Source organism: Homalodisca vitripennis, chromosome 4 (assembly GCF_021130785.1).
Source record: "Homalodisca vitripennis isolate AUS2020 chromosome 4, UT_GWSS_2.1, whole genome shotgun sequence".
In the NCBI taxonomy this organism is placed as follows: Eukaryota; Metazoa; Arthropoda; class Insecta; order Hemiptera; family Cicadellidae; genus Homalodisca; species Homalodisca vitripennis.
Genome location: NC_060210.1, coordinates 173,135,918 through 173,162,223, shown reverse-complemented (window position 1 = coordinate 173,162,223; position 26,306 = coordinate 173,135,918). Strand labels below are relative to the sequence as shown.

The 26,306-nt window shown below is 32.3% G+C and overlaps 1 protein-coding gene across 1 annotated transcript in view; it reads right to left on the bottom strand.

Annotated features, from left to right (window-relative positions):
• Nucleotides 1-324: 324 nt before the first annotated feature.
• Nucleotides 325-26,306, bottom strand: part of LOC124360659 (DNA mismatch repair protein Msh2-like) — an 89,680-nt gene continuing 63,698 nt past the window's right edge. Inside the window, 7 exon segments of the mRNA XM_046814475.1 lie at nt 325-551; nt 2,753-2,776; nt 2,778-2,840; nt 10,029-10,251; nt 17,995-18,086; nt 23,473-23,705; nt 24,158-24,379. Of these exon segments, the coding sequence (XP_046670431.1) occupies nt 393-551; nt 2,753-2,776; nt 2,778-2,840; nt 10,029-10,251; nt 17,995-18,086; nt 23,473-23,705; nt 24,158-24,379 (1,016 nt within the window). The 3' untranslated portion in view covers nt 325-392.

Sequence of the window (26,306 nt, the reverse complement as noted above, 5' to 3'; positions counted from 1 at the left end):
TCACACTGGTTTGGAATACCTAACTCTTCACTTAGAGAACATTTGAACTCCCAGAAAATGTGTTTTAATAAACAATATTGATAATTTTATAACAAAATAAACCCACTCTCATGCTTGAAACCATGTTTTTCTGTCATTCCGGCTAATCTGAAAAATCGCGTAATCCGAACTGGTTTGGTCTCAATTAGTTCGGATTAGCGGGACTCCAATGTACTAGAGGTGTAGTAAAATATGTTTCTGTGTGATACAAATTGAATTTCTAAAACCATTGATTTCTTTTAAAAAGATCTACATACACGGGAAACAAATAAAACAAAACACAAGTATTACAAATTTGTTATTATTATTTAACAATATAATACACTGAGCACAAAATTTACAATAAAAAAGATTCAGGCCTTAGCTAATAGTGCATTAATATAAGGATTGTTTCGTGATAGTGCTTCTTTTTTTAGTTTTGCGATGGCTGCTGCTACATCACTATCAACAAGATTCTGTTGTTTCAATTTCTTGCACTCCTCTATAATTTCTTCCATTATCTTCTCTCCATCCTGAAAAAAATAAACATATGGAATTATAATTATAATTTATAACAAATAAGTAAAACAAATTAATAAATGTTTAAATATGTACTATTACTGTTTTATACAGTGTTTTTAAACTCTTGTCTGATATTCTAAGGGCTCGCTACTGGTCCATAAATAATGAAATATTATTACAGATTAAAATGCTTAGTTGTTCATTAGTGTAATTTGCTTTTCCTTACATATTTGCACCTAAAGCATGGTTTAAGTTACAGCTATGTAATTTTATATAATTACCTTAAAAAAAAAACGAAAATTGTTGCAAAATACATACTTGAACTAATTTTAAAATAGCAGCTGTTTCAACATTTTAATGTTATACTGATGTTTTACTGTTAAATATTAGTTTGACATATGTTGAATAATTTCTTTATAAACAGCAAATAAAGTTTATAAGCCTATACTATTTCTTACACTCTTTTGAAATGCAAGGGCAATCCAGAAAGTTGATTATGTTTTGATAAAAACTAAGTACAAGAAAAAATGTTATTATATACATTTGAAAGTAAGACTAAAATACAATTTTTCAAAATAGGCACCATACAACTTTAGGCACTTATCATAGTGGTGAACCAGTTTTAAAATTCCAGTGTTATAAGATTCTGCTGCCTGAGACTTTAATTTACGGTAACCTAAATTCTGCCTAGTAATTTTGTGTTACCAACTCAATTGGTTATTCTGCTTAGCCAACCGTATTACCAACCACACACAACTCATGGGATTTTCAATTATGTCATACATTTTAACCTGCTATTATAAAGCAAAATAATTAGCAGTTTACACATTAGAAAAATTCAAATTCAAAATGTAAGAAATTTGTTCAGAAATATTTAGTAAGCTATAATATAGTGTTTTTCAAATATAAAAGGTTGAAGTTTTTGGAATTCAGCAAGGGATACTTGATATTACTGTGATTTTTTTATAAATTATTCTGTATTATTTGTATGTGTGGGTGTGTGTGTGTGTGCATGTATTTTTTTGAATATGCAAGTGTAATGTGAATGTATGTATGTATTGAAAATATGTATGTGTACATGTTCATAGTAAGTTGTATTAGTGAATATAAGGATACATATTGATGATATTCTATTGTGAGATGTGTGAAAGAATTCTTGTGCTTGAGTATAGGTCGGATTTTTTATTTATTAATATTAATATTCTAGATATTTACATTTAGTTAAAGCGGTTAATTTTGATAACTCAAGATACAACTTTTTTTACTAAGTCTCTCATATTATATTGTTCAATGAGGCCTACTTATTAAATTGTATATATAATTTATAATAATGTCTTTTATAAGAATTCAAATTTCATATACTATTTTAATTCTTAGGGAGTTGGGTCAATAATACTGGAATATAGAGCCCTGTATCACTTGACGGCAATTTCTTATCCAATAAGTACACGTTATTTCCTCCAATCAGGCTTTGCCTTGGAGGTTTCATTTCCCAAAAACAACCAACAAAAATACTGTTCATTGTATTTTCCTTTTTTTAACTGGTAAGTGTAAACTTGGTCAGCCTGAGCAAATCATTTTTGTTTTGTATATGCTATGTTATGTTTTTTTATATATGCTATGTAATGTTTACCTTATTTTGAATTATTGTATTACTGTTGGATTTATTGTAATTATGTGTTGTTATTTGGAAATAAATTTATTATTATTTAGCAGTCTTGTAAGAAATTTCAGAAAAGTAATTATTTTGATAAATGAAATATTTAGAGTTACTTAAAATGAAACAGAAAGTTAGCACTTACTACCAAAATGATATAGGTTGTAATATCTAACAATAAGGGTTCAGTGATGGTCCAGGGTACAATGAAGGGGATGGAAACTGGAAGCCCTTCTTCATAGCATTGCAGACTGCTTTATACAGCAATTTTTTTCTAAATTCCAAAGTATTTTTTTGCTGTGAATTATACTTTGGTATTACCATTTTACTGAAGTAAATTGTTGACACAACTGTATGACTCATTTTACGAAGAAAAAATAATAAAATCAAACATACTAAGTTTTTTAAGAATTGGAAATAGGCCTAGCTTAAACTTAATCATTCATGCAACAATGTTACTTGATCTGGAAACAAAAATCAAGCCCTACATATAACGGTACCACTCACAGATACTTGTCATAAAATTCAATAATATAAATTGCTCTATTTCCATACCTGGATAATTTTGCGTTTTTTTTCCATCATTCTCTGCTATTATCAGACTCTGATGATCTTCAAGTTCTGAGAGCTTCCTCTTAGCGTCCTACAACATAATATGAGATACAGAACTAATCCATGCTTGATAACTATAACATAAGCAATGTCATTGTCGGTGCTGCTCCATCCCCTGGCTCTCGGAAAGGTGATGAGTGTAGTTTTGGTGACATACTACTTATTGGAAGATCTTAAGTTATCCGTTATATAAATTCATATAGGTTGTAATAACTTAAGAAAGGAGTTCAGGGGTGCTCCAGGTTACAATGGAGGGAATAGAAAATGGAAAGATGTTGATGCATACTGAAAGAGAGACCGGGGTTCACTTCAACAGGAGAAGTGGTACACGCTTGAGTGTTACTTGTTGTTTGTGACCACTATGTCTGAGGCTCTACGATCCTTGGCTGCAGTGTCAAGTTATCTCTTTGAGACCATGGTGGGACTGAGTCACAAGGAATAATGAGACAGAAGATGGAGCTGACTGTTCCTTTAACCGTGATGACTATGGGCGTGTTCTTGGGGTTACCCACCTAATCACGAGGGATCCGGGTTCAATGACATGTGTTCATTGGTGGCCATTTTCATATTCAATGCTTGGCTCCATCCTGGTACACCCTCAGATAACTTTATTATGCCAAGGTACACCTTACTGTGACTGCCAATTATAAGACAATGTAGTGGTGTTGCCTTACACATAAAATCTATTTTAATATGAGCAGTGTTTACTGTCATAGACCCTGGTATAGAATGAGTTTAGAAGGAGTCACGCATAACTAGTGTGTGGTGTACAGCCTACCTTGCATTAATTACAACCACCTGGATCTTTTTTTTCATGCCTTGTTTGTCAAACTAGCAATGGAAGTCAAATCTGTCATCTACCTGGGGAACATGAATTTAAATATGTTTTCAAAAGCAGACCAGAATATCAAATCTACACCTACTCTTGAAGGAATCAAATGCAACCTACTAAAGTAACAGCAACCTTGGCCTCTTTTTTTAGAACATGTCATAGTGGACAACTCGGTTGAGGTCAAAAGGAATGGCATCATTGATGTCCGAAGTATATTAAATTATAGGAAGATGAGTGGCCACAAACTTGTTTATTTTTATATTTTGTGCAGAAAAAAATTAGGAGGCAAACATAATTCATAGTTTACAGACATTTCTCAAAATTTAATGTATTTTCTCAGCAGTTACAAGCAGAGAGAAACTGGGATGAGGTATAAGCTGGGTAATGTGAATGAATTAGAAAATTTTATATCCACAAAACTTTTTATACGTGTTTGGCCTAATTGTATGTAGTTAAACAACAACAACAAAAAAAACCCTGAAAACTCGAGAATCTACAGATTGGGAAAAATACAGAGTACTCTGAAATAGATTAAACAATTTAATTTAATAAAGAGGATTTTTGAAACAAATTAGACTCCGTACTAACTTCTAAAGATTTCTGGTGCTGTTTGAGAAAATGTGATATAGTTGGAAAAAGTGAGAATGTAAATCTCCTGTAAAATACAAATACTAACAATGTGATCAAATACTTTGCTAAAATGAGGTTGGGATATAAGGTTTATTCAGACACTTTGACGTTTTCAAATCAAACAAACATAATGAAGATATTTATAACCTTAAATTTACTGCCAAGAAACTGCCAGAACATGAGATAAATTCCGTTATCGCTATATATAAACGGCAAAGATCTCACCCACATATTAGTAATTCTCCAACTTCCTGAAATCACAGAGAGTTGAAATTTGGTGTATGTAAGCCTCATGACTTAAATAGAAAAACAAAATATTTTCAAACTATCAAATATCCACAGGAGTTGAAAAGGGATTGCAACTTCTAGAAGAACTATATTTTTGTTTTCCAATTTTCAGATATTCTAGAAAGATGAAATTTGACAAACACATGCTTTATGAAGTAGGTCATGTATACGGAAGTAGATGACGATGACCAGAAGAAGATTCTTTTTCAATGAATATTTTCCAGACCAATGAATTTATAGATTATCTTAATCAGGGCAAACACTACAACAGAACAGCCTTGGACTGGAAGTCAGTTATAATGACTGGAAGTAGATGCTTTTTAATCAAAAAAGACTTCAGACATATTTATGTGATTTGTGTGTGTATTTTGTATGATATTTATGTTTGTGTGTGTTGTGTATTTTCAATAAAGGGGCAAAAATACAAATTCTACAACACAATACAATGGCCAAAAGCAGAGGCCTTTCGACTGAGGTAGACTATTCAGACCAACATATACATTTATTTTCTTTTATCAGACAACAATGGAAATGCTACTAGGGCACCTCAGTAACTTAGACAGGAAGAAGATTACAAGGACCGAAAATAGTTTACCAAGTAGGCTTCTCAAATAAAGTTTTTTTTTTATTGTGACAACAAGGCAAACTTCACTAAAGTGTGTTAAATATGATTGATTTTATCCAGAAATGTTTCTTTACACTATATGCCCGAAATAAGAGGCAGTTTTAATATAAAAGACATTTTTATTTCTTCCACAATTTTAATTTATTTTAAAAGCGCTTTTGCCAGTTAAGGCGCCATCAGGATTGTTTACAGAAAAACATATGTACAAAATAGTTAGAATAAAATGTAAAACTGATTGTAAAGACAAAAAAAAACTAATAAATTATGTAGAAAAATATAGTTTGCAATTCATAACTTTTCAATAAATTTTTTTTTTACTAATGGTAGCAAAATGTCACTAAAATTTATGGAAGGGTTGGAAATACATTCATCTTTCAAACTGTCATGCTTTCAATTTTGTTTCGTTTAGTCTGGGAAGTTTCTTTAAAAACTACACTTGATGATTCAAAATTTATATGGTGATTTTCCTTTTATAGCATGTTCAACTAATTTAGATTTTTCAATGTTTTCTTTTTTATAATTGTTAATATGTTCTTTTAGCTTTGTTTCCACAGGTCTACTAGGTTCAACTAGGTCGTTGTTATGATATAGTCATGTTTACTGTCATGTACAGTATGTGTCTATTACTAGCTGATCTGAAGCCTCCTGCCAAGCAAGAACTGAGTCAGCATATACCAGTGTCAGATTTCCGATGCTGCACTAAGTGGAAGCTGAAATGGAGCTTGACTCAATATTCAAACCTGTAAGTGTTGAACATTATTAACATGTTGACTGTGACAGATGCCCTAGTGTACTTGCTGCCTCATAAGATTACTCATCGTCACTCAATATAGACCAGCAGTAAAGGTGTTAACATGTAAGTTTGGTAGTACACATTGGCCCCAGGAGGGAACACTCCTGGATGTTTATATCTCAGTTGAACGTAACCCTATGTGTGTCAAGGAGTGGCACATCACTAACTGCAAAAGTCAAGAATACTGGAGTGCTAGGGTCAAAGTCAAAGTCAAAGTCAAATTCTTTATTGCCATAAACACATTGTATACATGTATGACATCGTCAATATTTAAACAGTGATACTAATAAATGTATTTAATAATTAGTACAATATAAAATGAACTCTTTTACATCATAGATACTTAATTCAATCAACAATGACTTAAGCTTAATTTTAAATTTATTGTCATCTAAGCATTTAATTTCCCTAGGTAACATATTATAAATTTTAATCCCCATTTCATATGTTGATTTAATGGTTGCTTGATAATTGCATTGCCTGATTCTAAGCAAGTTTCTTTGTCTAGTATCATGATCATGAATTGAACTATTTGTAGGTAAAACATTTAAATTTATCCTAACATACAATAATAACTGTAGTATATACAATGATGTAACAGTCAGAATACCTAAATCTTTAAATAAAGGCTTACAGTGAGTCCTACAGCTAGCATTGCACATAATTCTTAAAACTCTCTTTTGCAAGATTAAAAGTTTTTTTATATTACTATCACAGCCCCAAACAATGATTCCATAAGATAAATGACTTTGTATGTATGCATAATATACTGACAATAATACATCTAGAGTTACATATTGTTTCAGTCTTCTAATCATAAAGGTACCTTTAGAAATCTTATTACAGACATTTACAATATGAGCCTCCCATTTAATATTTGACTGTAACAACACACCCAAAAACTTAACATCATTGACATCAATAGAGTTACTCAAACTAAATTTAATACATTGAGTTTTATCTTTATTTAGACATAAACCATTGGCCGCAGTCCAATCCTCAGCTACAGAGTTAAAATGAGACATTATTTGATTTACTAGATTTATATTTGAACAACTAATTTGTATTGCTAAGTCATCCGCATACATAAAAGATGATACACAAACATTATTAAGGGCAGAGGGCAAGTCATTAATATAAACAATAAACATAGTTGGTCCTAATATTGACCCTTGTGGCACACCTGTAATTACTTCCAAGTATTGAGAGAAGCAACCATTATAAAACACTGATTGAAACCTATCAGATAAATATGAATGAACAAGTTTAACAGACTTTTCATCAAATCCATAAAATTTGAGTTTATTTAAAAGTATCACATGATCAATAGTGTCAAAGGCCTTCGACATATCGTAAAAACTACCAACCACAAATTTTCTTGCGTCTACATTAATTGTACACTCCTTCACATAATCGACTAACGCCATACTGGTACTCTTCCCTGGTCTAAAGCCATACTGACTATTGGAAAAAAGATTATTATGTTCAAAATACTTAATTACTTGGTTATTTAAAAGAACTTCAAAAACCTTAGATACAACAGGTACTATTGACACAGGACGATAATTAACATAGTCACCTGTTGAGCCCTTCTTATGCAAGGGAACAACCTTCACTAACTTAAGACATTGTGGGACAATACACCCTTCAATACAGATATTAAACAAGTATGACAAAATTTCAGCAATAAATGGTGATGCCAATTTTAAAACATGAGAGTTGAGATTGTATACATCTAAACATGAACTATTACTCAAAGATAAAATAGCTTTATGAACCTGTTCAACACTAACACAGCCAAATGAAAAAGTTGAATTTACATTATTACCTTTAATGACACTTGTTAATCTTAACTTATCAAGATAGTATGACATATCATGTATTTGCTGAGGCACTTCTTGGACAATAGACTCAACTTTACTTACGAAAAAATTATTAAAACCACTACTAGTTAAATTTACATCAACCTTATTAACAGAGGAACATTCATTAGCACCTAAGGTTTCTTTTACAATTGACCAGATTGCTTTAGGTTTATCTATAGCATTCTTAACTTTATTACCATAATGAGCTCGCTTGGCTTGCCTTACATTGCATTTATACCTTGATTTCAGAACTCTGTATGAATCCTTAAAACAAACCTGACCAGTATTTTTAAACAATTCATACATAAACAAACATTGCTCTTTCACTAATCTAAGCTGCTCATTATACCAGTTTGGCTTTTTAGGCTTATTTTTAACAACCCTACTGTATTTAATAGGGCAGGCTATATCAACAATTTCTAAAAACTTAGCTAAAAACAACTCAAACTTATCATTAACTGAGCTTAACGAATACAATACCAACCAGTTAACCTTGCTTAGCAGGAACCCAAAATATGCACTAGTGACATTATCAATTGATCTGGATATCTTAAAATTAGGCCTACTTTTAAAATTTTTGTTACCAATTGAGACATCATTTTGACATGGATCCAATTTACCTTTAAAAACCACGCTATGGTGGTCAGACATTGCCATTGGTTGCACAAAAGCAGAACAAATTCTATCAGGATGCACAGATACAGCTATGTTGTCAATACATGTACCAACAGAATAACCATATAGGCTAGGTCTAGTAATATCATACACAGTATTCCTCAAGTTAAAACTCAAAAACAAGTTGTTTAAAACCCTATTATGCAAGCTGTCACTTAAAATATCTACATTAAAATCATTACATAAAATAATCGAGGCACCAGTTTTATTTTTATCAGATAAAATATTTAACACATTATGCAAGTTTTCAATAAAACTATCAAAATTTTCATATACAGGAACTCTATAAATTTCTAAACAAATAACATTTAAATTCTCAATATAAACCGCCGCTACTTCACACACAGAAGGTACGGAGAGATTTACAAGAAAAGACAATTCTTTAAACTTCAAATCAGATTTGAGAAAAACTGCTGTGCCACCTCGTTTAGCTGAAGGCCGATGATACGCACTTGCCAATACGAACCCAGGAATGACCAATTCTGCAAGATTGTCTCGATGCTCCCAATGTTCACATATGCAGACCACATGACAGCCAAATTTGTTAGAGAGAAGACTAATTTCATCTATCTTATGAAGGACACCCTGAACATTCCAGTGAACCACTGTGAAGTCTACATATTGAATTGCAGAGGGATCTGAACTAGGCTCACTTAGGTGGCCCGAAGTGACTGATTGTTGCTGTCCAAAAAAGAATCATTTCTTTTCACAAAAGGCTTAGGCCTATTCCTAGGAGCCCGGTAGATTGACTGGTCTTGACAACTGTGGAGAATGACTGTTGGACTTAGTGGGGCTCTTTAAGTGTTGCTAGCCTGAACATAAAGGCATGCCATCCCCTGTCCGCTTTAACAGAAGAGCTTCTTTGGGTACAGAGCTACCTTCTCCATACACTTGTTTTTAACATTTCAATCAGCTGTTTCTTGTCTTTGAATATACAAAAGGCAAACAAGATTTTCACTAGATTAAAAAATATAATTCATTAAAACTAATTACAAGAAGAACTTTACCAAATTTCAGATCATTTTAATAATGTTTGTCGTTTGAGTACTACCAAAAATTAATTTAGTCATTTTTTGTACATCCAAGGTCTAATCACTGGTAAAATGGTTAATAATAAGTCAATGTCTAAGATCATACAAAACAAACATTATGGTAAATGAGGACACACATTTCATGATCAGCAATAAAAACTGAGATGCAGTTCTGAAGGATCGTCACTGAGAACTGGGATGCAGTATTGAAGAACAAGACTTATGTAATGATAATATTGCTTTATATAGTCATAGCCCTTAGATTATGGTAGTGAGTATTTTTGTAGTTGTTATATTGACACCATAAAGAAAATGGTGAAGGATCATCCCTAATTTTGTTGCAAGTCACATGTCACCTAGTAATATGGTCTCCTCTACAATGTTCAAAATAATACACTTTCTAAATTATGTTTCACACCTGTGATTGTGGCAATAATAACATTGTAAAGCTAGCTATTATTCTTATTCTAGACACTGTACCTGTATGACTGATGGTGGGAACCTGGCCATTTGGGCAATATGGATTCCAAAGCTCTGGTCACAGGCACCTGGGCGCACCTGGTACAGCAGAGTCAGAGTGTCTTGCTCAGTTACTGCAGTCACATGCAGATTGGCCAGTGTCTTTACACTCTCTGACAACCGAGTCAGCTCATGGAAGTGAGTGGCAAACAATGTGAATGATTTTGATGTTACTGCTAAATGCCTAGACAATTATCAACAACAAAAATAAACACATAATTACATTAGAATAGTTATATTACTATAATGTTCTAAAAGATTAAATATTTTTCTACAATTATAATTATTATTATTATTAACCCTAAAAGTAGACATGGCGGTACGCGAGGTTAGGTTGGTGATTACCGCAAACGATGTAACATCCATAATTAAAGGTATTTTTCAATGTATTTTACACAGTAAGAAACTTGAAAAATGGCACTATTAATACTAGCTGGTTTTATTTTTTTAAGTTTTAAAACTAATCAGTTGAAGTAATTATTTGACTTTGTCAGATCTGCTTTCAGCAGACAGAAATAACACATTTTTTAAATGCGAAAGTCGTATATGCAGTATTTTCTTATTTGTAATGAATGTTTCATTATTTTGTACATTTTTAATTGTTATTTGAGTGGGTTTAGTTGAGTGCTATGCTGTGCCAAATTTGATAGAAGTAAAAACTTTTTTCAGAAAACAGATAATAAATTTTCAACAAGGAAGGGTAATGAAATGTAATTATTTTTTCTTAATCCGTAGCTCTTTTCCGTAGCTGAAAAACTATATATATACTATGTTATATTTAGTTAATTATTTTGTACTTATTATGTACTTTCAACATATGCTATCAAACTCCTGAAAATTTGTAGCACTATAAGTGAATATAGTCAGCACTTTGAAGGTTAAAGGTGTTTACTAACAAAACATTAAACACAAAGCAAGATCTACCTTACTACCTATCACTAGAGGTGTCCCTCAGGGATCGATTTTGGGACCAGTACTTTTTATTCTGCTAACGAATGACCTTCCAAGCTATCTTCTTGACTGGGCCCAAGCAATGCTATATGCAGATGACACAGCCCTTCTTATTGCACAAAAAGACTCAATATCCCTCGAACTTAACTCTTTTATAGCCCTGAATATGACTAAACAATACTGCCAACATAACAATCTTGTTCTTAATGAGAGCAAAACACAGCAACTTATATAGAAAGGCCGAAGAACCAGTGACTAGTATGGCTTACCAGAAGCTCAAGATAACGAAGCAAAGTACCTCGGCATTATAATAGATGACAAGCCATCTTGGAATCCACACATTGACGATCTCTGTAGTAAGCTTAACTCCAGTATTTATGCTCTTAAAAGAGTAAAAAGTTCTTGTAACCAAGATACTACCAGGACAGCATATTTCTCTCTAGTTGAGTTCCACCTGAGGTATGGATTATTAGCATGGGGCAACTCTTCAGCAAGAAACAGGGACCGTGTTCTAGTTCTGCAAAAAAAAGGCTATTCGAATATTAGCAGAACTGACTCCTCATGAGTCATGCCGTCAGGCTTTTGAAGAACTTGGAATCCTGACAGTGGTCTCACTCTATATTTGCGAGGCCACCTGCTACACAATAGCTCAGAAACCTGACCACCTAAGGTAACAATCATAACTATAACACTAGAAACGTATATGACTATGCCCTGCCAACGCACCACCTCACTCTGTTTGAAAAGAAACCTACCTACATGGGGAGAAAACTTTTCAACCAACTCCCAGAAGATCTGAGAGACGTAGAGAAGACAAGAACTTCAAGACATCGCTCAAGACCTGGCTGCTACAGAAATCTTTTTACACCCTAGAAGAATTTTTCAATGCCTCACTATTTATGGTAACATTTCTGTACCATATATAAACTTAGCTTCATCGTCTCTTTTTAACTCTAACTGTTACCTATTTATATCTTCTTGACTGATTTCAAATAAGCTATTATTGTTCATACAATTTTAAGATATGAAATGTACACATCTTTAACAATGACGCCATTACTGTACTATATGTTCATGTAAATAAAGAATTTTGATTTGATTTGACACATTGTCATTGTTAATCTTATGGTATTTGGTTAAAAACATGGTGCCTGTAATTATTTTCAATAAAATAAGCTAAACAGTAAAATACACATGAGAGATGATTGGAAACAAAAGGAGCTAAAATTAGATGCTGCTTACTACTTAATAATTCTGACATTGGCAAATTCTAAAAGTGACTTTAACACACTCAGAAACAGAATTTTGTTTATTTTATATATATATATATATATATATATATATATATATATATATATATATTATGTTATTAACTCCACTTATAGGGTCATCTATCTATATATATATATATATATATATATATTAATGTAATGAAACTTTAGTAGGTGACATATACAAGTAAAAAACTAAAATACAGTACTTTTTTGATCTATATATATAAAAATGAAACTGTTCGTGTGTAACAGCATCACTCACAAACGGCTGGACGGATTCGCCTAATTTTTTTTTTAATTTGTTCGTCTTGATCTGTAGAAGGTTATAGGATACTTTTTATCCCTTTCCCGATTCAGGATTCCGCCCCACTGGTTACAGAAATACCCGTAAGAAATGCATTGCAGCAAACATATGTTATTAAGTGAAAGAGTCTTTTCAAATTTTTAATCAGCTGTTCTTTGTAAACATATATAATGCGACAAAAAATATATTTATATATAAATTTCTTTACACTTATAGTTTTAAAGCATAGAGTAAGCTTAAGAGAAACGACAAATTTTGTTTAAACTGTTTCTGCAATCATAATATATAAAAATGAATGTTTGTGTGTTTGTCCTTTATAGACTCAGAAACTATTGGACCGATCACCATGAAAATTTGTATTTTTCTATGTAGAAGGTTTATACGCAATGCCCATTGATGTAACTAACCACCAGGCTGTACTGCAAGATATAAAAGTTATCAAAGCGCCTGCACATTATAAACTGCAATTACAACACAGTAGTTACGTATATTAAAATATCCAAACACTATTTGAAGGCAAAGAAATATACGGGCAAAGCTTAAGAGACGCGTGCGAAGCCGCGGGAAACAGCTAGTAGTTATTAAAAAACTATAAATATTTTTAGTATGGGAACTTTTTTTTAAACAATTGTATGAAAACTTTTTTTATCGTTGAATAGAGTACAAGTACACAAGGTTTCAGACAAATTTAGCAAAATATAATGTTTCTATGGATTATCAACTAAGCATGTCATCAGACAAACCCATGCACTCAGCCAGCTGGGAGTGAACATCAAACAAAGAGAACTAAAATATTCACTAGCCATTTGAAAAGTCCCAATTCTGTAGCAACTATGATCAATTAAGTGTTTTGATGTAGTATTTATAGCTTTAATGTAAACGATTTTTTAAATTATGTCTTTAATTGGATAACTACAAATAAACAAAAGTTTCAATAGTCGGAAAACCAACAAATCTTATTTTGTTTGTAAATACGACATAAAAACTATTTTATTACTGTTATTTATAGCAAACAAAAGCCTATTATCTGTAATATAGTTTTATTACTTTTGTAGTCATTATCGGTCAGCAGTCATCATGACACAGCTGTTTCTAAAGCAACCATTTTGTAGGTTTTTACATCACCCACGAGTCAGTTTGGGTTGTTTATTGTACGGTGCGCATGTTGACTTTGTAATTAAAACAATAATATATAATTTTCTTTTACTATAACACGTAATTTGAAGAATCGTATAGTTCAATATATATTTACGTAATTTCATGTAAACAATAATTTGTTTTTCAGTTGTGATATAAACACATATAATCATTTTGGGAAGAAATACTTTATTACAAGTTATAACTATTACTGAGATAATGTTATTCTAGGTGTATTTTTTATGTGAAGGATTGAAAGCGCCATCAATTTTTTGATACAAATTCTAACTTTGAAATTTCATTAAGGAGTAATTTAAGAGTTGTAACAAAATCAAAAATTGCAAAAATGTGTACAGTTTTATAAGGAATAATATAATATGCAGCAGTATTAAATAGAAGTAAAATTTTATTTATGGCGTTATGTTTAATAAACTCACTAGAAAGTGTTAATTTGTATATTCATAACTATTATATGTATATATGTATACTCAAAAGAGTATATTATTAGAAAATAATATTATTTGATTTACTTCAACAAATTAAAAAAATGTATAAACACACAAAAAAACTGTTTTACCATGAAATTGCAAAAATATTGTAAAAAAACTTAAAAAGAAGAAATGTAATACTTCAAAATATAATCAAGTGATAACAAAATATAGAAATGCCCGTACATTTAATAAATTTTGGTTCAATAAAGTTAGAGCTAGCGACATAAAATAAAGTACGAAAAAATTTTTAGGATTTTTGACATCTAATATTATGTTAGACCAAAATGTTGTGAAGAAGAACATACAATCTTCATTGGTATTGTGTAAAAATAAATATATAAGAAGAGTTTATAAAAATCAAAACATGATGAAATTTTGTATAACAATAAAAGTCCTCAGTATAAGTTTGAGTTACTATAAAATAATTTTAAGAACATTTCTACATCTAATATTAGGTTCGACCATAAATAGCATAATCGTGGTACATAATGTACTACAAAATATCATGTCAATTTCTTGATAAAGTTTTGAAATAGGCCAAGGCCTACAGAGTATTATATCAGACTAGTAAAGACTATTTATACTGAGTTATACTGTAATTAGAAATCATTATGTGTTGTAAATAGTAAACTACAGTTATTATTATTATAGTTCTCTGACGCTAAACGTATGTTTCAGTTTCAGACAAACTAGAGTTAGCCATTGTTTCAACTGAACAATGGTTTTTCACTCAAATAAATCTATTAATAACAAATACAATTATTAAGACATTATCACAACATTGTAACTCATACACTTACACAAGATTATACACAAATCACACATTACTGACAATACATGACAAACTCGATTAGCCTACAATACAAAAATGGCTACAGCAAACTCTGCTATTTTGTGTGAGAGAGAGATTTCTTTTAAGAAATCAGTCAGTATTCGACAACCTATATCATGAAATACTAAACTGATAGAATGTTTCTTCTGCTACAACTACATATTTTTCTATTTTTGCAATAAATAACTAAAAGTATATATTTTGTTTCAAAAACCGTCCCATATGTCTTTATACCACTTTCTAAATTATCTCTTGCAAAGGTTAAAAAAAACATTTTTGGTAAATAAAATGGCAGACATACTGAAAGAAGACAGATTATTTCCTACTGCAGATTACACAATAAGCCAACCTGTTTAATGTCAAACGAGTGAATACGATGGGGTACCCAAAAAAAAACCGGAATTATTTTATAAAAATTATATATTATCAAATTTTTTACAATATATCTCCTTCAAAATAATCTCCATTACAACTAATACACTTGTCCCAACAGTATTTCCATTGATCAAAACATTTTTTGTAGTCATCTTTAGAAATGGCTGCAAGCTCAAGCTTCATTTTTTTTCTTAACCTCTTCAACGCTGTCAAATCGTTGACCTTTCAAGCCTCTTTTCATGTGTGGAAATAAAAAAAAGTCGCATGGAGCGAGGTCAGGCGAGTAAGGTGCGTGGGGCAGCGGAACCATGCCGTTTTTGGCTAAAAACTGCCTAACTGAGATGGCTGTGTGTGCCAGTGCGTTGTCGTGGTGGAAGAACCAGTCTCCAGTCTGCCACAAATCGGGTCTTTTCTGGCGAACACTGTTGCGCAATCTTCTTAAAATCTCCAAATAAAATGTTTGGTTGACAGTCTGACCTGGAGGAACAAACTCAGAATGAACAATGCCTTTAGCATCAAAAAAGCAAATCAACATCGTTTTGATGTTTGATTTGACTTGCCGACATTTTTTTGGACGAGGTGAAGATGGCGACTTCCATTGTCTTGACTGTTGCTTCGTTTCTGGGTCATAACCGTAGCACCATGACTCATCACCAGTAATTACCTTTTCCAGAAAATCGGGATCATTTTCGAGATGTTCTTTCAGAAGGCGGCAAGTTTCAACTCGATGTGCCTTTTGATGGTCAGTCAGAAGTCGAGGAACAAATTTGGCAGCAACTCTTTTCAGTCCTAAATCTCCTGTTAAAATTCGCTGAACCGAGCTCCAAGTTAACCCACTACTCTCTGATAGTTCCTCAATTGTCTGCCAACGGTCGGTGAGCACAAGTTCACGAATTTTCTCAACATTTTCGTCCGTTCGAGAGGTTGATGGACGTCCAGAACGAGGTTTGTCTTCAATCGACATGTCGCCATTTTTAAATCGAGCGAACCACTCGTAGACCTGAGTTTTCCCCATAGCATCATCTTTGTAAGCTGTATTCAACATTAAAATAGTTTCTGCAGCATTTTTACCAAGTAAAAAACAAAATTTCACAGCTGCACGTTGTTCACTTAAACTTGCCATGACAAAAAACGAAACAAAACAGGGTTAGCGAAAACAGTCACTACGAACGAACAGAATGCACTAGGACAACGGAACTGGGGTCACTGAGCTCGCAATGGGTTGCGCAACACACGCCTAGCGGCAGGCAGGAATGTGTACTACACGCTGCCGGCTGCCAGTAATACAATTCCGGTTTTTTTTTGGGTACCCCCTCGTATCTTTGATTGGTTGTAAATGGCGTATATTGTGGGTTCCGCTCTCTTGATTGACTTCTAGAGTTAAAAATAATGTCAGATACCTTTTATAAATACAAATATAATTTTTTATTAAGTACTGTTTAGTAATGGACAAACACAAACTTTATTTATAAATGTAAATTGTATCAGACAAAATTTTTTTTTTTTTCAATAGAGCCACCATTAACCCTTTAAGTACCAAGGACTTACTGAGGGGATGAGCACTCAGTGCCAATCATTTACAACAGGTTACATCCCTCAGTGCCAAGCACTCTTTTGGTGTTTGTATAGTGTTCCACCAAATGATTCACAACTTTAAAAAAGACATAATGATATGAATTTCTTTTAATATGTATTAATATTTATTTTTATGATAAAATCTGTTACATTTTAAAAATAATAAGTTTTTAATTTTTGAAATAAGAGAATAAAAGTTGCACTTTTTTATTGTTGCATATATAAATAAGAACAAATATACCAAGTTGGAAAATGTAATGTACTGTATAACTGGGTTTAGAAGTTTTTATATCAGAGCAGAAAAAAAGCACCTGCAACTGATTTTCATATTTGGTAAATAGCTTTCTTCATCAAATCAAATCAAGATGGTTAATCTATTTTATTTTATTTATAATGCATAAAATAAAACTAAGTACAATGCCATATATCAACATTTAGTAACAAAATAATAAGTATTCGAAAAACCGATCTAGTTGGCCATCTGCACTTTTCGGAAGTACAGGCAGGCCGCCCTCATTGGCACTTGGCACTCAAAGGATTAATATATAATCCGTGGCACCGGCTTTAGGATCTCCTCATCAAAGGACTCTGCTGCCTGACTATTATTATGAGTTAGTAACAATTTCTGTTAATATCTCATCACTTTTTAATTACTTCCCACCAAGAAATCCCTTATGCTATGAAAAAATGAAAATTTGCCGATACTACTGTATTATGGATGGTCTAGTGATTCCCAATGAAAAGTGTCTTCGTTCTTGCCACAAATGAGTCCAAGCATTATTCTGAACAATGTTTGAGAGAAAACCCAATTCAATTGGCAGAAAGTGCAAAACCCAATATCCCGACCATCTCTGGATACTGACTGGCAAGACTCTGAAGATCAACCTGACAAAGTGGCAGACAGACTTGATCCATCTACATGCACCCCGGAAAATTTTGAAAATGTTTTAAACTTAAATTAACAAAATCATTTGAGAAATGAGCTTACTCTGCAATTGCCCAGGCTATTCCACAACCTTCAAACGTAGATGTTCCTCTTCCTAATTCATCAATTATCACCAAAGAGTTGCTCGTAGCAGTCTGAAATAATTCACAATATTTAGACAAAGTTCTAATGAAATCAACATATTTTTAATAAACTATAGTAAGTATAGTACACTTCCATAACATTACATATATATATTAACCTTTTAAGAAGTAATCATGTCATATGACATGGTACGAAACCTACATGAGTAAAAAGTCGTACATGAATAGGACTTGTGCATATTACATGTGAATAAAGTAAGAACTGTTTTGTAGTTGTAAATATGTCTAAAAGATTTTATTTTAGCTAAAAACACATTTTAAATAAGTAGTAATAAATATTATAATTTTTAAGACTTGTTTTTTACAACTTTCACAAAATTTTATAAGAGTAAGATTAGAAAAATTATATTGTGTGGTACTAAGCAAAATGTGAATTAATGCACAATGCTCTCTACATTCATAGGAAGTGGATTTCATTTTCTTGGATTTTGTTTCAGTGTTGCTGCAGACAAAACATTGGTACTGAATCTTCCGTTTCCGCTTTCCACCGAGTGGCAAAAAAGTCGAAAAATGCCACTCAACAAGGTGCATTGGATTCTTGTACCCTAATAGTGAATGTTGTATTTTTATTTTTTTCTTGGTACAGAATGAACTTAAAATCGTTGTATTATGAGATTTAGTCTGAAATCACTGCAAGTCTGCTTTTTATTGGTGGCAGGTACTATTTTATGCTTGTCATGTACATTGAGCACAGTGACATACACCAAGTGGAAAAATAACTTGCAGTACTGTTTAGCAGTTTTTTTGTGATATATCACTAGATGATATTACTACTATATCTGCTTTTTCAACAGCCCCATGTTTTTGTTGTAGTTACAAACAGATACTGGTTTGTTTGTAATGTTTCAAAACTTTACTGTGGGTACCATTTTTTCATGTTTGTAAATGGTTGATAGTATAGCCACGAGCCACACCACTTTTAAGCAAGCAACTTATCCGTATGACACCCCAACACTTTCCCTTTTTTATTTTTGTAGGAAAACATTACATACATTGGTGGTCACTTCTAACAGTTTCACAATTACCAGAGGCATTATCAAATAACCAACATACCGCTGAGGGCTGGAATACCAGTAGTTGTCCAGGTAAATTACATAATTCAATCTAACGTATGGTGCAGATATAACTAGGTCCACACCAAGTGTATCATATTATACTATGAAATATCAGAAGTTGTCCAGGTAAATTACATAATTCAATCTAACGTATGGTGCAGATATAACTAGGTCCACACCAAGTGTATCATATTATACTATGAAATAAAAGTAGTTGTCCAGGTAAATTACATAATTCAATCTAACGTATGGTGCAGATATAACTAGGTCCACACCAAGTGTATCATATTATACTATGAAATACCAGTAGTTGTCAAGGTAAATTACATAATTCAATCTAACGTATGGTGCAGATATAACTAGGTCCACACCAAGTGTATCATATTATACTATGAAATACCAGTAGTTGTCCAGGTAAATTACATAATTCAATCTAACGTATGGTGCAGATATAACTAGGTCCACACCAAGTGTATCATATTATACTATGAAATACCAGTAGTTGTCCAGGTAAATTACATAATTCAATCTAACATATGGTGCAGATATAACTAGGTCCACACCAAGTGTATCATATTATACTATGAAATACCAGTAGTTGTCCAGATAAATTACATAATTCAATCTAACATATGGTGCAGATATAACTAGGTCCACACCAAGTGTATCATATTATACTATGAAATACCAGTAGTTGTCCAGGTAAATTACATAATTCAATCTAACGTATGGTGCAGATATAACTAGGTCCACACCAAGTGTATCATATTATACTATGAAATCCAAAACATTACCATTGTTACAGTCATACAGAACACAGAATTTTATTCAAAAGCGTTTCCCTTTTTTTGTAATGTATTGCCTCCAACCTAATCTGCCTTTCCATCTAACCAAGGTTTTCATCAATTACTAAGTTTTGTTTTAGAAAGTCATGTATATGTGCCTAGTATATAATTAGTGTACATATTTGATACAATTAGTTCTGACTAGTTAGAAGTGAATTGTCATCAATGTGTATCATATGTGATAACAGAAAAAACCTTTCTAGACTAAAAGGTGAATTTTGGATTCTAGTAGAGGATCAGTATTCCAGTATTTTTTTATTAAGTTATCTTGTTATGTGACGTGAGCATAATAACAGCCACGTAACAATAAATTGCATGTGGGCTGATTTAAATCCAGCGTTTTAGTTTTAAGAAATTAGTAATTTCATGTTGAAAATTAGTGTGAGCATATTTATTAGTATCTCCTGCTATGTGGGAAATTATATCCCAACAAAACAGCTGATATAAAATATTGCTTTCATTTAACTTCTTAAGAGTTTTGCCATCTACCTCTAAATTAAGGCTGGATTTAGATTTATCAAATTTTTTGGCTGAAAACTATCGTTGTGGTGCTACTGACGTATATTACACAAAAGGTCATTATCTGTACTCACGCCATTATTAGGTAATCGCTCATTTTCCATAAGATCCGGTTCTGGAGTTTGTATTACTGAAACGTTTGTAAAATTCAGGGGTTTATTGTTTGTTGTAGTGGAATCAATTTCAATGTCCATAGAGTCAAAACTGTTAGTTTAATCATCAAAAACATCTGCATCAGAATCATACACTATGTCACCATCTTCTTTACTAATCAAACATTCCACTTCCCTTATAATTTCATCACTTCATAACAAACAATCCCGATCATACTCCATTTTCACAAGAATTCTCACAAAAATACAATAGTTTATGGCAATACACTTAGGTCCTTGCACTAAAAGGAAAATTCAATCATTAACTGATGACCACATAAAAGGCATAATGTTACAATCAAGCTGAAAGAAAGGTGGGAATTCCAACAACGATGTTGGTGGGCGTTTAGTTTAGCATAATAAAGTGGATTTCATCACAATCTGAGGAAAATAATCAAACTTTCTCTGTTCTGTTGTGGATAGTTGCTATGTTGTGCGCACTGTAGTTTACATATGGCATAACAACAGCATACTAATAACTATAGCATATTATTTTGTTAACATTATGTTTCAAAATATAAACTCCAAATCTGTCATATGACATGATTACTCCTCTACAGCAAAATAGATCACGTCAAATAATACGATTAATATTTTAATGAATCTTTTCATACTTGCTAGAAGGATAATATTAAAATAACTACGCAACTGCGGACATAAAGTAGAAGTATTGTTAATAAAATTTGAGACAACATCTTTTGAAATGAAATGAAATATGCCTTTATTCAAGAGGCGGAGTTAGGGCCTTAACTTTATCTTTTGTGACTTAAGAGTACTCTATTTTTTTAAATAATACAGTAATAATTGCTCGTTATATGTAACTATTTTTAAACGCATATCTAACATAACCTTATGGAGAAGTAATAAAAAGAAAACTTAAAAATCACAAGTGCCAAGATATAGTAAGTTGATGTCAATATTGTGCATTAAAGCATGACATCTTTTGTGGTTATCTCAATTTAATTATGCGAAAATAAAATCAACAATGATCTGAACATCTTCAATGGGTTTTACACGAAAAAAAGTTTTTAATTGTGAACCTGTGAAGTTTCTTGGAGCAATTGGACAGATTTTACTTTGATACAATTAGTAATGATCATAAATTTTTCCAACATTTATTTATATTTTTCCAGGCCTTTTGAAATCAAAGATTTGATCGTAAAGTGACTCCACAAATAAATATATATTTACATCCCTCAAAATAATAAATATTAAAATAACATACGGCAAAGGATTAGGAAATATGGCAAGTCAATATAAAATTAACAAATAGAGTTACATTTTAATTTTCTTATAAATTGAGATGAAAGTAGAATTGAATTTTCAATAGGTTTGTCATCATTATTCAAGGTTATACTTGGTTCTTATTTAATTAATGATTGGAAAACATTTTACGAAAACAAAAATCAAGAAAACTTATCTAAAATGAAGTTTTGATTGATTGACACGATCCTCTCGAGTGTTGTGTATCGATGCATAAACCAAGACTTTTAACCTTTCCCTTAATTAGAAGTCCATGCACGTTAAATCCGGGGATCTGACTGGTCCACCTTTCCCAATCCATTTTTGAGGACATTCCAAACCCAGAGTTTATCCACATTTCTTGGATTGTTTGTTCAGGAATTTTAAGCAATAAATTAGGCAAGTTCAACCAATAAACGAAGAAGCGGTCTTAAAGACTATAAAGTTCAATTCCAGGGTAGAACTTTGGAAAACAAAGGATTACAGTTCAAACATCTGTAAATAAGGTTAGTTGAATAACATAATTGTTGAACTAAAATAGTTAGAACCAAGGTAATTGTAGGAAAAATAATGACTTAAATTACAGCATATAACGGGGAAAAAGTTTTAAAAAAGATCAAACATTCACTAAAAACTTACAGCAAGTACAGAAGTTCAAAATGCTGTAATGCAACAAAACGTCAAAAAAATTAGTATTCTAGGTGGCATTTCTCAACCATCCAAGATAAAGCAAAACCTTAAATCCCAAATTTTTCTTGTTTTTAAAAGATATATTGACAGGTGTAATGAAATTCAAACCTTGCTATTTCAGTTCTTTAAATTTTACTAATTTGAAATATCCTACATTTTAAGTATTAAAAAAAAATTGGAATTTACTAAAAAAGTGACAACTGTAACATATTTTTAGAAAGAGTTTTTCTTTGCTAATCTTGGCTAAAAATTTGTAATGAGATAACAGTTAAAAAATCTGTGAAACCATACAACTTTGATGTTTTGGATGACTATGTGTACAAGAAGTGAAATCAATTAAAACTTTTTTCAAAACGATTCAGTTGAGCTCAATCATTTTGAACTGATTGATGAATTGAGCTCTTTAAAATAAGGTACGACTCAACATACCTTTACATTTAAGTATTTCAAAAATGATCCCTAACCCCCAAAAGTGGCATTTAGGGTGTTACAAAGTATTTTCCCAAATTTTGTGAGGTCGAAATATGAGGGTTTTTGTTAGAATGAAGAAGGTAGGTTTCTCGGTTCAGCCGCTATACATCACAGATAGGTGGTCTGCCTCTGTAAGTATCTGTGCAAGATAACTCAGAGCACTTGTCTTGCTAAGTTTATTTCAGATCAGCTGGAGTTCAGCAATAAATGAATTGGAAAGAATTAATACAAATAAAATGCTCCACTTCCATGTCCCAACTCCACCTACTGAAACAAGTTTGCTCGCAGGTGTCATGTCCCACACTGGTTGTTTGTGTGACTTGCACCATTTATACCAATCACTACAATGTGTTGTAAACCAATCAATACTCTAAACAGAACATGAATACTGTAGTGAACTGACCCTGATAATAGAAGCAGTTTCCACCATTTCTACCATGAAAGTGGACATCCCCTTGACTTGAGAATCGCTGGCTCCAACACGGGCAAGAATACTGTCCAACACCGATATCTCAGCAAACTCGCAGGGCACGAAACTGCCAATATGTGCGAGAAGTGCCACTACACCAATACTGCGGATGAATGTACTTTTACCTCCCATGTTTGGTCCTGTCACCATGCAGAATGTGCATTCGCCTATTACAAAAACAGAAAGATCTATTCATTATTTTTCCTTTATTCAAATGTATACATTTATTTGTGAAATTTCTTCTGGCAATTACAGTGAATTCAACTTTTATTTCTATTAAATAACACCACATTATGGACATTACAGATATTTAACAGCAAAAGCATTAAAGAAAAAACAAAGATTGGCTAATAGTATTGTTGTGTTTTAATTAATTTAGGCATCACAAAATGAAACCTAAGTTGTGCAAGTAAAAAATAGCCATGATAGGTGCAAAATCTTTACCTGTTACCCATGAGCTAAATCCAACGTATAAATAAATCAAGAATTGTTTTAAAATATGGCCTTCAAAGATTTTGTACCTGCTTCATATACAATTTTATAATTCTTATAAGGAAATATTATTATATTTTAGTTGATATAAAACACTGATGTCAAAGATTACATAATAGTTACAAACCTTGTTTGAAATTCACATCATTAGCAATGTACGAGACTGCCTCTTGCATTTCTAGGCAAGGATGGCGAGCCTGTTTGAGTGAGAGGATTCCAGTGTCTTTAGCGTGCATGACTGGGCGCACATACGGCACAGGAGCACTCACTGCTACCATTGCCAGACTTGTCAACACGTCCAGCTGAGCGACCAGATGACCTAGGCTCTGAAGTGTCTGGCTGTACCCGGCTGAAACATGACACTCTTACATTCAGGCAGAAGAACCAGGACTTATTAACAAATCTTTTAGGTGTAATTATGTAATTAGAAATTGTCCAGCTTCCTTGCTCAGGAGATTGAGAGAGAGAAAACGATCTGTTTGATATTATTGCACATTATTTATTGTTAATGTTTAACTTTTACTTGCTGCTACCTCTATGTCTGATGGGAATAGATAATGTTTTTTAATCTTTTTAAGTATTACCTAAAATTAGTATTAATGTTATGTTATCCAATTTTGCGTCATTTTAATAAAAATTATTACTTTTCTGAAAAGAAAATAAGAACACAATAAATTTTGTCTTTCTAATCTATGATGATCTAAAGAAATTTATCTTTAAACAACAAAATTGGTTTCAGCCTTTAGAAAACTTTATATTTAGTACAAAACTGAAATTTGTACCTAGGTCCCTAAGGCAATAAGCTGTGATGCTAAAACTCAGCTACTAGGACAACAAACCTTCCATTATACAAAAAACCTTGGAATTATACATTTTAGAATCAGATGTAATGAGGACATTTTGGTTTTTAAATAACTGAAAGTGGATTTTAATGGGTTAAGTGGACTAAATTAAATGGTATGTAACAAAATCCTTTTCTTTAGAAGAGTTCACTATTGGCTGTCTCATACTCCTGGGTTGAACCTATACTGGGCACAGAAAAAACTGACGTGTTATTTACATCTGTACAACCCTATTGTCCAAGAGTACCACGTGACTAACCACAAGTGTCATAATATTGGGGTAAAAAGATGGATCGATTGTTCCACTTTGTGGTAATAAACATCTACCACATTTGAAACTGTGAAGGAAACAGGATTTTTCCGGACATGTGCCATCGTTCAGTGATAAAAAAATCAGTAACACTATTTCGAGATCTGCAATCTGATCTCTTCTTCAGGTAAATACAGTAACTAACCTAACACATAATTACAAACTAGGTTAAAATAAATAAATCATACCAAAGCGTTGTGACACGCGTAAGTCAGGAATCACAACCACAACCACCATGTTGTGTGTCAACTACACTAAAACATGCAATCAATCAAAAACTAAATACAACACTAATTATTAAAACTAAGCTACAGAATACAGGTTACAATAGGTCTGCATTCGCCAACCAACCACCTACGACTGACCAGAGGGCAATAGCAAATGGTAATCATCATGGCAGAAACAAAATGGTGGCAAAAAAGGAAGGGGTGGGTGTTTTTTATCATTGGTTCATACTAGATGAACTTCTTAAAACCATACTGTGAATCCGCATTGGTTTATTACAAATATCTAATCTGTTTCATACTTTTGGTTTTCTTTTCAGTTCATTTTTCACAATTGGCAACCAAAACGGCCTAATCTCGACTGATTGGTTGGTCTGCCAATTTAATGTATGTAGCCTCGATTAATTTCCTTTTAAAGAAATGAGGTTCCCGATGTATTATGTCATGTTATGAAACATAGTGTTACTGATTTTTTTGTATCGCTGAACAATGACAAATGTTCGCAAAAATCCTGTTTCCTTCACAATCCTTCCAACGTCAAAAACAAACTTCAAACAAAGGACATTTGAAAATGTTTTGACGAGGTATAATACTATATTTTTAGCTCATTATACCATGGCTACAGACTACAAGTTTTGATGAGAAATAGAGCCCATTATCACTCCTGAAAGAATCTCGACAGAAGGCAGCTCCCACCACCAACCTTACCCATCCTGACAATCTAATCACTCCGAAAGCAAGCACAAGGTCCTTTCAAGACTAAGTTTTGTCCTAAAAAAAAAATGGAAAAAATCCTTACATCAACTTATGAAATTCTAAGCAGACTTAGTCTTCAGCGTGCATAAAGCTGAAGATGTAAACACAATAAATAACTAACTTTAAAAGTATTATGATAATGGT